The 15,213-nt window shown below is 26.4% G+C and overlaps 1 protein-coding gene and 1 pseudogene across 1 annotated transcript; one reads left to right on the forward strand and one right to left on the reverse strand.

The window, feature by feature from the left end:
• Nucleotides 1-784: 784 nt before the first annotated feature.
• LOC126661170 (LEAF RUST 10 DISEASE-RESISTANCE LOCUS RECEPTOR-LIKE PROTEIN KINASE-like 2.1) lies at nt 785-2,883 on the reverse strand. The gene is made up of 2 exons (XM_050354981.2): nt 2,763-2,883; nt 785-1,942 (listed from the first exon to the last, which is right to left on the reverse strand). The coding sequence occupies exons 1-2, from the start codon at nt 2,830-2,832 to the stop codon at nt 834-836; spliced, it is 1,179 nt and encodes a 392-aa protein (XP_050210938.1). The 5' UTR covers nt 2,833-2,883; the 3' UTR covers nt 785-833.
• Nucleotides 2,884-3,882: 999 nt separating this feature from the next.
• LOC126660549 (LEAF RUST 10 DISEASE-RESISTANCE LOCUS RECEPTOR-LIKE PROTEIN KINASE-like 2.1) lies at nt 3,883-5,102 on the forward strand (annotated as a pseudogene).
• The last annotated feature ends 10,111 nt before the right edge of the window (nt 5,103-15,213 follow it).

Consider the following 15,213-nt stretch of genomic DNA (forward strand, 5'->3'; position numbering starts at 1 on the left):
TTATGTAATTATAAATTTTAAAAGTTATATATAAAAATTAGATTATATATAACTTTTTTCTAGACAAAACATTAATATAATTATATATGCCTCTTATTCGAGTTATTTGAATCATAGAAAATAGAATGGTGAAGACATAGGATAGTTATTCTTAAACAATAAAGCTAAATGTTTAAAAAAGGCCAAATTCCACCACTTCTATCATATGTGAATCGCGAGTAAACTATAAATTTTAGTTTGCAAAATAGTGCAAATGCTATTTTTCTTACATTCAGTCTTTTTTTTGTAATTTTTAAAATTTGTTAATTCTATTGGCTTCTGAGGATAGGGTGGACATTTGGTTTAATTGAAACCGAATAGAATTAATATTCTGATTTTTCTTTTACAACTGAACTTGAATTGTTATGCAAATGTTTTAAATATTTTGAAGTGAATTGTATCTAATTAGTCATTTTGATTGTTTTTTTTTAGTTCAGTTTGCAAATCACACAATTCCAGCCAACAGAAACTGCCCGATTCATAGCTTCTTTGAGGGTAGGGAACTCAAGAGTTTATGTAACCAAATAAAACAAAGTATCGCTGAACCAATTTGAAATTTATAAATTTACAATTGACTTTATCACTTAGACGAATTTTTTTTAATAAGAATTCAATGGACTAATACAAAACTTTCTTTCTATGTCTAATTCGAGCAAGAAGGTTTATTTAATTCTTACGCTTTTATATTTAAATCTCGTTGCATTTGATAATTTACTACTTATTAGGATAAACACAATTCAAAACATGAATAATAAACGAAAATGCCTTCATATGTAGCGAATCATACATTTAAATTACAACACCGTATCATGCTCAGTTGTGGTTGTAAAATTTGATACTACTCGTATAGACGATCCTGAGGAGGAATGTATAGTCGGGATTGTCAAGGATTCAACACTTCCTACCAACATTTCTACAACTTTACCCATCGAAGGCCGCTTTGAAGGATTGGTTTGTATGCACCATAAGCTCACTATAATTAGCTTTCTTGCTATTTGCTTTTCTTCTTCATTTTCAATCCCGTTTAATCCAACTTCCTCGTCTAATTCTAGACGCTTATATATCCAATCCGGAAAATATATCTCACTACTCCTATGATCTACACCTACACAAATACTTTTTTTTGCTCCAACCATTTCCAACACCAACATTCCATAACTATAAACATCAGATTTGCAAGAAACTCCACCAAATTTTTTACAAATTACTTCTGGTGCAATGTATCCAATTGTGCCTCTCATATCCATCATTGATATGATACTTTCTCTTCCGGGGCATATCTTAGCTAACCCAAAATCAGAAATTTTAGGACAAAAATTTTCATCAAGGAGAATATTATGGGGTTTTATGTCAAAATGTAGTATTCTTGTATTACATCCTCGATGCAAGTATTCTAGCCCATGAGCGATACCTAGTGTGATTTCGTATAGTGTTTCCCATCCGAATTCACGATTACTTGGTGAGGAATTTTTTTCAAATATGTGTTTTTCCAGTGATCCATTTGACATGAACTCGAATATGAGAGTTCGTTTAGAACCTTCGAAGCAAAACCCTAAAAGAGTAACAATATTGACATGAGAAGTCTTGCTAATGCTTGAAACTTCGTTGATAAAATCTTCTCCGTTACTGTCTGAATCTTTTAAGATTTTTACAGCGACATGACGACCGTTAGGTAACTTTCCTTTGAACACACATCCATAGCCTCCTTGGCCTAATTTTTCTTTAAAAGATTGTGTCATTTTTTTAACTTGTTTGTATTTGTATCTTTTCACTGCCATAGGTCCATGATTTTTGAGAAAGGCTTCGATTCTTTCAGATTCTTGTGTTTTCTTCTTCCAATAAGCTCTTTTTTTCAAGCAATAGAAAATGATCACTAGAAGTGCAATTGAAGCTGCAGTTGCACCTAATTACCGTAAACAAAATGCAAAAAAAAAAAAACAAAGTTGCATAGTATAAGATTTTATTTTCTTGAACAACATATATAAGATTTATATTTCTGGAAGGTTATACTATTTTTAAATTCTAATTTTTATATATTTTATCAATTATGATAAAAAAATTAATTTTTATAATCATGTTCAATTTGAAAGTTTGTTTTTGTGTGTGTGTGATTATAATCAAAACATTGAATTTAACTTTTTAAATCCAAACTTTTGTGTCTTTATCAATTACGATCAAACATTTATAATAACTCTTTTTAGGAGTTATAAAACATTTTTAAAATTTAATCGTAATTAAAGGATGCAAAAGTTTGGATTTAAAAAATTAAATAAAATTTTGGTTGTAATTGCAAAAAAAAATATTTTTAAATTTGACATAAAAATCACCACCTTTAACGTTTTTTTTATTTTAATCACGTCCTTTAAAAATTGTCATATAAATATACCACCTTTCATTTTTTTTACAAAATTAACACTGATGTAAAAATCTGGTATCTTCGTTCTCCGAAATAAATGTTCTGATCTAAATAATTCCCTAATTAAAATAAAAAACTTCTTATCGATTTCGGTTGTCGAGACAAATTTAATATATATGACAACTTTTAAAAGACGTGATTAAAATAAAAAAAATGCATAAAAATGATGATTTTATATGAAATTAACTCCATATTAACCTAGTTTTCAGCCGTTAAAGATTGTTTAATTGTTTAAATTCAGGATCAATTGAATTTTTATAAGTGTATGATCAAACAATAGAAAGTTATAAAGAGATGTAGAAGTCACCTGCACCACAAACCCAAGCATGAGTCTGATCACAGAAACACTGAAAATGGTACGTTACATTTTCTAGCATTCTTTTAACAGTTTAAGTACCAAGGAGTCAAGCAGAATTTAAGGTTGTGATTATAAAGTGCAAAGTAATTTAAGTTAAGAAGAAATTTTTGGTTCAATTCTGATTTATTTATAATATTAGTCACTTTACTTTAAATTTCCTGGAAATTGTCATGTTGCATAATTTCTAGGCGTCTTCCAAAGGTTCAGTCAACTAGAAATTGATAGAAAGGTGTACAGAATGGTCTTAAATCAGAATTGATCACTTAAATATTGATCAATTATAGCTATATTTTACACCTTTAGTAATTAATTTTACGTAAATATGTCATTAAATTTTATATATATAAATTTTAATTGTATTGTTTTAATTTAATAATTAGTATTTATTAAAATAAAAAAATCATTATTTTCTCTCATGCATAGTAATTATATTATATACTTTTAAATATTAATTAATTATAATTATATTTTATATTTTAAAATTTTAAAAAATAATTTTATTTTAAAATTTTTAGTCATATTTTTGTTATAATATTATATATTTTTAATTTAAATAATTTGTAATTATTAAATTCAAAAATCCGGTTGAAGCCAGTTGAACCAGAAACCCCTGATGAAATCGGTTCGATCTCCGGTCCGGTTTTCAAAATATTGGCCTAAGCATCTTCCACGACCAATGTGTTCAAAACATTGGCCAAAGAAGACATAATCATAGGACTGAATTTTAAACATAAAAGAACAATCAAATAAATCTTTAACAGCCTGAAAAAAGTTTCTTATATGATGAAATTTGGAGCAGAAAATCAGCCTATTATGAATACACACATGATCAATCGTATTTATTTCTGAACGAGTTTGATTTGATATATTATTAGTCCGTAATTCAATCCAACCAAAAGTTCAGCATCCAAGAAAATAATATTGCATCTGCAATTGTTTCAACGAGATATTAGAGAACGCCATTTTGCTCTGCTTCACTTCTGTTTTTATTGTATGCTTGTGACATATATGTTTTATTTTTACTTCTGTAGTTGGTAGTAAGTAGTAACACAAGTTTGAAGATAGGGATATGGACATGTAATTCTTCATCTAGATAACTATTTCACTTCCGTTTTTTCTCCGGCAAAAGTTATTTAAATTGTTTAGGAAATGTAAATCTTATAGTAATATGCAACTTTTTCTTTCTGCATTTTGCTTCCGGTAGGTGCCATTGCAACTTTAGTAATATGCAAATTCTAATGATCATTTTCTGTTGCTTGAGAAAAAAAATTACTGGAAGAAGAAAATTAAAGAATCCGAAAGCAATCTGAGACTTTCCTCAGAAACTACGGGCCTATGGCAGTGAATAGATACAATTACAAACAAATCAAGAAGATATCGAACTTCTTTAAAGAAAAACTAGGCCAAGGAGGCTATGGGTGTGTGTTCAAAGAAAAGTTACACGACGGTCGTCATGTCGCCGTAAAAATATTGAAGGAAATAAAGAGTAATGGGGAATAATTTATCAATGAAGTTTCAAGCATTAACAGGACTTCTCATGTCAATGTTGTTACTCTTTTAGGGTTTTGCTTCGAAGGTTCTAAACGAGCTCTCTTATACGAATTCATGTCAAATGGATCTCTCGAAAAACACATATTTGAGAACAATTCCTCGACAAGTAATCGTGAATTCGGATGGGAGACATTATACGAGATCACACTAGACATCGCATGGGGCTTAGAATACTTGAATCGAAGTTGTAATACAAGGATACTACATTTGGACATAAAACCCCATAACATTCTTCTTGATGATAAATTTTGCCCTAAAAATTTCTGATTTCGGGTTAGCTAAGATATGCCCTGAAAGAGAAAGTATCATATCAATGACGGATACGAGAGGAACAGTTGGATACATTGCACCAGAAATATTCTGCACAAATTTTGGTGGAGTATCTTATAAATCTGACGTTTATAACCATGGAATGTTGGTGGTGGAGATGGTTGGAGCAGGGAAAAAAATCGCGTCGGAGTTGAACATAGGAGTAGTAAGATATATTTTCCGGATTGGATATATAAATGCATAGAATTGGATGCAGAATTTGGATTAAATGGGATTGAGAATGAAGAAGAAAAGAAAATAGCAAGAAAGCTGATAATAGTGAGCTTGTGGTGCATATAAATTAATACTTTAAAACGGCCTCCAATGAGTAGAGTTGTAGAAATATTGGTAGGAAGAATTGAATCCTTGACAATCCCAACTATACCTTCCTTCTCAGGATCGTCTATACGACTAGTATTAAATGTATGACACATGGCGTAATTATAACATAAATTAAAATTAAATGCCACGTGTCATGCATTTAATGGATGGTTTATAGTCCTAAGTGAAGAATTAGGTTCATATAAAATTTCTCTCAAATTAGACATAGAATGAAGGTTCGTTGCGTTAGTTCGTTGAATTATTAATAAAAACTATGTTTAATCTGTAAATTATTTGTAAAACAATTTTCTTTTCTTTTATATTTCAAATTGGTCTACATGGACCTACAATTACATCTGTGAATTTTATTTATAGAATAACTTGTTGTATATCTGCACACTTGGGAGAATCGCTTTACTTTTCTATTATTTTTATAAATTTTAATTTAAAATTATTTAGTTAAGAAAATAGAATTCATTAATAAAGTGTTTATACAACTTGAGAACAAATAAGAATAAATTAAATATAGTTGATAAAAATTCATGAGTATTAGATAAGTACTTTATGTAAATTGAAAACTCTAAAACCATTAAGAGTATAAAATTAAATAAGCAATTTCTATAAACTTAAAGCGCGTGACAATTAAATAAGTAGTGAGAACTCATGATAGATAAATTTAAAAGAGATTATTTTTCAAATACCTCATTTTAAAACATATTTACATAATTTTAGCCCATCTTTCCATATTTTCAAACGCTACCTCAATTGGAAACTTAATAACAAAAATGACATAATTAACGCCTAGCGGGACATGCCTAACGGTTTTAGTCATTATTGTATAATTAGAGAAAATTGAAAATGAAGAATAAAGAATAATATTGAAAAGTTCTCAAAATTGAAACACTAATTCGAAACAAGAAATCTCAGATTCAATCACTAGATCAAATCAATATTCATAAATCGAGTTCAAAATAGGTATTGATTGAAGTCGCGCTTGTTGATGAACAGATTTATATCAAAATCGGTGAAAAAGTTGAGTTAATGGACGCATTTCAACTGATTCAACCACCAATTCAAATCAAATTTCATAAATACATGTCGGAATTAATTGAAATCGCGCTTGGTGAAGAACTGATATATCAAAATTAGTGAGAACATTGAATGAATCGAAAAATTTCATCTCATTGCATCGAAAAACATAAACTGCGAAAAACAGATTTAAATAACAATTTGCCCCCTCAACTTGTAAGCAATAGACTTGGGCAAATCAGTACACAAAATTGGTGATTATGGCAATTAGCCCTATTTTGAAAAATTAGCTTAAGGGGATAAATTATTAATTGTGAAGGCAAATTGTAAAAAACACATTGACATATGATGGCATAAATGGTCACATGCCACTAAAATTAAAAATGGCAAAACAATAAGCTAAATTGTATTATTTGGACTCGCTCCAAAATGGGTATTGTATTTGACGCAAATTGTACTATATAAGCTCATTGTATATAGAGCATAAGGCCGTTTCTTGTTGTTTCAACTTGCAATTAAGTAACCCAAAAACAATGTCATAATGTGGAGAGTACATTCATATAAATATGGACCGGTCTACATATAGTGTATTATAGATAATTGATCATTTAATAGCATTTAAGTTACAAATAATATTGTTAACATAAGATTTAATCACATAGATTTGATTTACTTTAAATTTATATTATCTATATTTACAAAGAAAAAAAAGGGGTACTTTGTGCCTTTAAAATTTGTTTACAAGATCAAGTGAGTGAGCCATTAACGTCATGAAAGGTTCAAATATGCCTTCCAACGTCTTAAAAAGTGAACAATCAAGTCCCTATTTTAATTTATAAATGAGATGTTAGACGCATGATTGTCAAAATTGGAAGGTCTGGTTGCTCACTTTTTAAGACGTTAGGGGCTTATTTGAATTTTTTCGAATGTTGAGGGCTTACTTGATCTTTGAGTTAAACCTTAGGAGCATAAACGGCCTTTTCCCATTTAAAAACTACGATACATATTATAAATTTTTTTACTCAGTTTATTAATTGTTTTTATTTCTGCCACTGCATATAAACAAAATTTCATAACAAATCCAAATATTCCATTTTTTAATTTTTAATTTGGTTTGATTTTTAAGAAAAATTTTGGCTGGTTCGGTTTTAATTAAAATGTAACTTCAGCCGGTTCTGATTTAGCCAATTTTAGAAAAAAATCAATTTAATTTTAACCGAACCGACCGAATGCTGAACCTAAAAAAATATCCAAACACTAAATTATACAAGTTCTCATCTCATGGTTGTAAGTACTAAGTAGTCTTCTCTTTACATTTTATTATTTAATAGGTTTTTTAAAATTTGGTCTGATGACTTAATTTTTTTTATAAATTTAATATAACTTCTTTTAAAAAAATCAAATAAATGAAAATTTACAAATATAAAGACCTTAAAAATGGATTCAGCCTTCAGTGATGTTATGAGTCATAGAGTGTTATAGTAATAAGGTACATGCACATGATTTTAGTTATTAGGTTATATCCATTGATCCTATCCTTTTTGCTGATAAATAATGGTATGTGGCTGCTAATTAAATTGCTATTGCATGGTTGATTATGTCCTATTCTCTTCATTTTAGACATGCAAATTGATAGTATTAATTAATTGCCACTATGACTTTAATTTCTCATTCATGAAAGTTGGAAATTATTTTATTTTAAGTTTTTTACTATTTTGTAATCATCAAAAAAAGTTTTTAATTTTGCAAATGGGGAAACGTGCGTATGAAAAAAATTTAGTGAGTCCATCCAACTCTATAATTTTTTTAGAGTCTAAGTTGATTTTTGAATAATTGATAAAATTTTATCTAAAAATAGAAAAATTAACCATTATATTATTTAGATTTCTACATTTATTAAATTTGTAATATTGAATTTCTCCACTTTTATATGTCATTATTGGGATATTAAACTCTCCGCATTATTCCAATATTACAGAAAGGGTACTATTTAAATTGTTAAAAAACAATCACTAAATTATCGAATTATTTCACGGGATGTCACTCGAGGCAAAACGCACGAAACCTTTGCGTTTTGTCCTATGTTGCATGCTAAAATTACAAAAAAATGTATAATTCGGTATTATTTTTTGATAAAAGAGTATAATTCAGTACCCGTTTTATAATTTGTGATAAATTTATGGACCTCCTTTAAAGACAGTAAATTCCTTGAGAAATAATTCAATAAATTAGCGACTGTTTTTTAACGATTTTAATCTTAAAATCATTTCTGTAATTTTAAAATAACTTAGTAATCCAAGAAGTTTAATATTTCCATTATTGAATCCTTATACTTTTATTTTTGTAAGCATTGACCATTATTTTGTACATCAATTTAACCATTATTTTGTAAATATCATTTCTTTAACATATTATCAATAATAATTTTTTTTTAAATATAAGATGAATTAAGAAAGGAGATGCCCAGTTTCCATTTGGGTTAATTAATGTTAAAATACCCGTTTTTTGATAATTTTACAATTTAATCATGCTGTTTTAATTAATGTTTAATGCATGAATTTTTTATTTTTTATATAATTTCATACAAATTGGTCATCTGAATTTAACGTGACTAATCTTTACATATTGTGTACACTTAATCTCTTCTGGTTAGATTATTCGTCTTATAATGACCGAGTAATATCCAGTTCATCAAAAAAAAATACAACTCATCTGGTACGTTTTCGAGTCATTTCCAAGTCTATAAGGTTTCCATTCTAATTTGGTCAAAATCAATGCATCAAAAGTCCACATAAAATCATGATTTTTTTGGTATTATATAGTTAATAATTTACAAGAGAAGGTTAATTAACAATTAAAATTTATTTTGTGTAAATATTATCTAATCACTTGATCCAATTACTTTCAATTAATACATCAATTTTTTTGATATTATAATAAAGTGTTCTGAACGGTCCAACTGTGCACCTTTAAACCTTTCATATTCAAACTAATCTTTATTCGAGTTGGGTAGGTCTCCTTAAGGGAGATAAAATTCTAACGTCAAATTTTGCGATTGTATATATGAGTATGTTTTGAACCCGCGACCTCACTTAACTCAAGAAAAGCGCCGTAGCAACTCGCCTGCAGCTTGGGGTTAGATATATCAATTTTTCAAACACTAAGATGTATAGTAAATAAATTATAATTTATAAATAATTCTGCAATGTGATTTTTAAACCTTTTTTTAGAAGACAATGTGATTTTTAAACTTTTAAGTGAGGTTACAACTATGATATTATCTATAACACCGACAAATACATACAACATTCCTGTAAGTTGCTATTTAAAGACTTGAATGTGTTTCTTACTCTTGAAGAATAAAGTGCATGACAATTTGATGAGTATATGTTTATCCAAAGTTGTCTTAACCACTCAAAAATATAATTTTTTTATTTCTTTATAAGATCTAACATTATAATTTAATTTTGATTAATATAATTTGATTATACTTAACTATGCAATTTAAATATATATTTATAAAAATGTTTTTTCTTGAACATTTTTATTTACGATCAAACTTTTAAATTTTATCAATTGTATGATGATTTTGAAAAATATTTACGGACTGAAAAATGTTAGTTTTGATTGCTATTAAAATAACTTTTTTATATATAAATTTGTCTAATTGGCTATGATTAAAAAAATACTTATAAACACTAGACTATAATTTTTAAAAAATAATGTACAAGTAATTTAACCTCATAATTTGTTTTGTGGTTTAATATCAAAATTTTAAAGATAATAAGATCGCATAATATTAAAAAAAATTCAAGATAAAAATGTATATAAAAAACCCGGCCAATACAACCGATTTATAGAAACTTCTCAGTTCTGCTGGTTAAGTCCAGTTCTGTCGGTCCAATCCTGCTAGATTGAGTTTCAATTAGTTGGACCGAGCATCTAGCTAGTTTTCGGTCTAATCGGTTAAACCGAACGATCCGGTCCGGTTCTTCAATCACTGCTCTAAATTTTGGCTTGACTGTTTCAAAATGTTACATATGTATGAACAAGAGAATAAGTTGGAATCATAGACATGGCTACCGCGTAAGGACCAAATTGAACAGAAAGTAAACGAGGCAACAACATAGGAAATTAAGATTGATATGTACTCACATGTGTTGATTCTTCTATGTTACGTGTTTTGCATAGTTTTATTTATGATATTTTTTTTGTTGGACCTACAATTAAAAAGTTATATACTTATATAATATTCCTAATAATAATAATAATAATAATGTGGCACTATTAAAATTGACTTCATAGGCACTTACTTCGGCACGTCGTCACTTGAATGTTGCTTCTTTATTCGAACATGGGTCTTGATTTACATTTAATCCACTCATATTAAGAAAAAAAATATTCATGATAATATGGAATTTTTGTAGAGTTTGAATGATATTATATTATTACATGATTAGTGAATGAATTTATATGTTATCTAATTTATTAAATGAACCAACAAGCTGTAATTTAAATGGTATAAATGCTGGACAGTAAATGTAAAGGTCGTGGGTTCAAATCCTCCCACAAGCGCCCACCCTCCCTAATTATCAAAAAAAAAATTATTAAATGAATTCTTCAATTACTAAAAATGGTGATGATTTTTTCTTTTTAAAATTGATATGAAATATATATGGACATTGAATTAAGAAAATTATATTTAGACTAATTTATTATTGTGTTTAGGCCATTTCCAATGCATGTCACTTGTTCATCTCCAATGTATCACTTGTTTTAAAACAAGTGACACTAAAATCCCCTCTCTCATCAAATTAGATGATTTACTATTTGGAGTCACCAATTTACTATTCATTATTTTATTATTTGGTAAAAGTACAATTCAATACTTTTAATTTTTTTTTTGTATAATTCAAGACATTTATAATTAAAGACTTAAATATATATGAATATATATAAATATTATTTATTTATAATATTATAGAATAATTTTACACATAAAAATATTTAAATATTTAAATATTATAATCATTTACTTTTTATAAATTATTAAAATTAACATAAAATTATTATATAAATAATTTAACGGGACAATAATTTAAAAATATTATTACATTAATAATTTAAAGAGACGAGAACACAACAACATTACATAATACGATACGGTAATATAAAAACATTACATAATCGCTTTGTGGAGTCGACATTGTAATTGTGATGATTGAATTATGTAATCGCTTATTAATAGTCTTTTGATTGTGTTAATTTGAATAAATTATTGTAATTTTTTAAGTCATTTTAATAAAAATTAAGTTTTAAATAATATAAATATTTATAATATAAATTATTTAATTATTTTTTATTTTATAAAATATAATTATTATTATATATATTATTTAAACTAATATGTAACGAAAATAAGTTTGTGGGTGTTATTGATAAAAGTGTATAAATGTTAAAGTAAAAAAATGATTAAAATATTAAAAATAAAAAAGAATATTTTTTTTAATGTAGAAAAAAGTAATTGTGGTTCGAATAGATTTGGTGATAAATTATCTAATTAATATTAAGTGATGCCTTAGGATTGGAGATGCCCTTAGGGTTATTTATATATTAAATTTCACTATTTTACTTTCATAGCAATCTAGTCTTATTTTTCAAACTGTTGCATCGCACATTCCAAGATATATACATGAGTAGTAGGGAATATCATGTTTGAACTTAGATCTATGTAAATTTTTTTAAAAATAGATGTGCCTATTTTAAGGTGAAGTAAATGGTAAAAATAGCATTGTAAATATTATTTGGTTTAATTTCATTGCTGATTTTTTTTCAGAGTAAAGGATAGTATACTATTTTTTGCTTCAATTGGAAAATTAAACTATTATATTCATGATTATGATAAAATTGATAAATGTATCTTTAATAATGTTTTTAATATTTTTGTTTAATACTTTTACATTTGTAGTCAATTATATCTAAAAATGAAGAATTTAACTAATAAAAATAAAGATAATTATGTATCTTAATTAATCTTATGATACCTTAGTTTATTTATTTTATTTTTATCAATTAATTTTTTATTTTTTTATTACTTGGATATAATTGATATAGATTAATAAAATTATGTGACTAAGTTGACAATTTTTTATTTAGAACATATTTAATAAAAATTTATTGTATTAGATATATAAATTTATTCTCTTTTCACAATGGTGTAGAAATGTTAGGAACTTAAGAAAGATATTGATGGGAACTAATGAGTGAGTGAAGTGATATATCTCTAATTAGTACATGATTAAAATTCAAACGAGTTTGGTTCATATAGTTCACAAGATACCCTTAAAGTAATTGATAATGTAATTTATACAAATTATTTATATATAAAAAAATCAAATGGAAATATACCGAATAAAATAATTAAATTATTTTTTAGTTTACTTAAATTTTTTAATTTGAGATTTGTAATAATTTAATTGAACTGTTGTTTTTCTTTCAAAACTGAAAATTACCAGTTTTCTTTTATTTGTAATATAAAATCGAGTTGAAATAAATTTGTCAGTTCGACTCAATTAGAATTTTAATTTGATTTTTGCGTAATAAAAATATATGGATGAGGAACTAGTGAGCAAGTAAAGTCTTCTATCTCAAATTAATACTTTCTCTGATTTATAATATTTATCATATTTAGTTTTGACACACAAATAAAAAAAAGTCATTGTGTCTTAATTTATAAATACTTGTATTAAACTAATCCTACATTAAAATTTGCTGATATATATAGCTGTTATTTTTATTTGTGTTATTGTAGTCTTTTAATAAACTAGTGTCGCTTTACGTGTTTCACACGTGGCTCGTAGTGTGACCCGTGAAATAATAATAATAATTATTATATTTATTATAAATTAGAAACATTATATTTATAGTTAATTAATAATTATTTCTATAACTATAAATTGTATTTAAGTATAAAAAAGTCAAATAATCATCGAAGTAGTCGTTAATTAGGAATAGTTTATCTAATTTATAGATAATATAATAGAAAATACACATAATAATTAAATAGTTAAATTGGTATTTTTTTAAAGTAGTTTATTTTAATTAGAATTAGAAATGATTAAATAATAATTAAATTAATAATTATTAAATATTTAAAGTCTAACCACATTTCATATAAAAGATTGTCTATTTAAATAATTCAAGTATACATTGGTTATAATTCAAATGTATATTTAAATGATGAGTTTTAATAGTTTAATAACAATTTATTTTAATTTTCAAAATTTATATCTTTAATAATAATAAAGTTTAGTACATAGACTATAGGCAGCTAACCAATTAGATTAATTTAGTTCTAAACTTTATTTTTTTTGGTTTGTGGCAATATTATGTAATTAGGCGGTTTTTAGATGTAATTGGGAGTTTCAGTATGTAGACTTTAGGTAGCTCACAAATTAGAATAATTTAATTCTAAATTTTATTTTTTAGTTTGTGGCAATATTATGCAACAGAGGGTTTTAGCTGTTATTAGGAGTTTGGGAGAATTTTTAGACAATATGTAATAAGAGTTTAAAATTGACTCTATCTTGATTTTAGACAGTTAACCACGAATCAATATTAAGGGTATGTAATTAGGAAGTTGAGAGATTTTTTAGATAGATTATTAATAATTAAAATAATATTAAGGGTATTAACGTAAATGTGCCTGTCCCCCCTTCATCCGTGCTTTTATATATAGTATAGATAATAGATGGTGAATTTGAAAGAACAGTAATTATTATTTTTTTAATATTTTAAACTGATAATGATATATATAATTAATAAAATGGACTTAAATTAACTAATACTATGTAGTTTATTATTGGATTTGAATTAAATGAGGTACATTAGGTATTATAAATACATACAAGTAACTAACATGATGCAAAGAACAAGTGCCTAAGCCACGCAAAATATAGACTATGTAATGTAATGTAATGCATAATCATGGTAACATGTGCATTAAAAGCAAGTTCCACATGGTAGCTTTTAATTTGCTTAATTCATCCATTACTCCAAAACATGGGCTGGTCCTTTTTTGAAATTCAAGACTATTAATACACCAATTAAAGAGTAATTGCAATAAGTGGCGGAACCAGGACTCCAATTTAGGAGTGTCAAAATTTTTACGTTCGGTTATTTAAAAAAAAAAATAAACGGCTGTAAAAAGTTCAAGAAAACCGCCCCTAACACATATAGGGGCGGTTGTAAAAAAATTCCAAAAATTTATTTGTTTTTTAATTTTTTTCGGCGAAGAGGGTCGGCCGACCCTCTTCGACCCTCCCTAATTCCGCCCCTGATTGCAATTTATCGGATGAATATATGTTTATTCACCTAAACTTAATATTTTATCACTCACACATTTCAATTTTTATACTAACAATTTCATTATTCAAAATAAAAAATTTATAAAATTTTATTTATTTAATTCCATGATACAATTTTATGGGTCTATTTGATCCTTTTTGACAAGAAAATATCTTTTTAGAGGGTATTGGGGTGCTCTTAGACATTTGTAGCACACATAATCATACTTATCTAAGACGGCTAAGAAGTTGTCAATGTAGTTGAGATGTTCGAATGTGTTTCTGATTTTTAAAAACTGAATTTTTACTACAAAAGAATCTAGGAGAAAACTTTTAAATTACAAAAATAAATAAATTTTATATATAAATAGTCACTGTAGAAGCTAAAGAGTGTAAACGATCAATTCGTTGAAGTTCTAGGACTTAGATGTGTATTTGTCCTAATTTAATTAATCCTTATTATTTGACTTTATCAAAATTTATATAAAAAAATGAATTTAGTTTTTCATTCTTTTACATTTATCTATTTAATGTAAAATTATATATGTTTACATAAATATAAAAAGTTTGTTCTATATTTTTATAATTCACTGTCCATGGAATTTCCAACATATGAAAAAAAAGAGTAATTAAAAAAAAAACGAATACTGCTGCCTAGGACTTAACTTATCCAGCTACATCAAAACTATATACTTAGTTCATTAGTTAATTTGCAATTTAGTGTGTACCAATTCTCACTAACAATCAATGGATATTATGTAATGAGAATATGCTATAATCAAGTTGACAACATTAATATTTTTTTTTCAATTTAGTCCAGTTAATTTGCACTACTATTTTTTGTC

The sequence above is a fragment of the Mercurialis annua genome, linkage group LG8 (assembly GCF_937616625.2).
Source record: "Mercurialis annua linkage group LG8, ddMerAnnu1.2, whole genome shotgun sequence".
Lineage (NCBI taxonomy): Eukaryota > Viridiplantae > Streptophyta > Magnoliopsida > Malpighiales > Euphorbiaceae > Mercurialis > Mercurialis annua.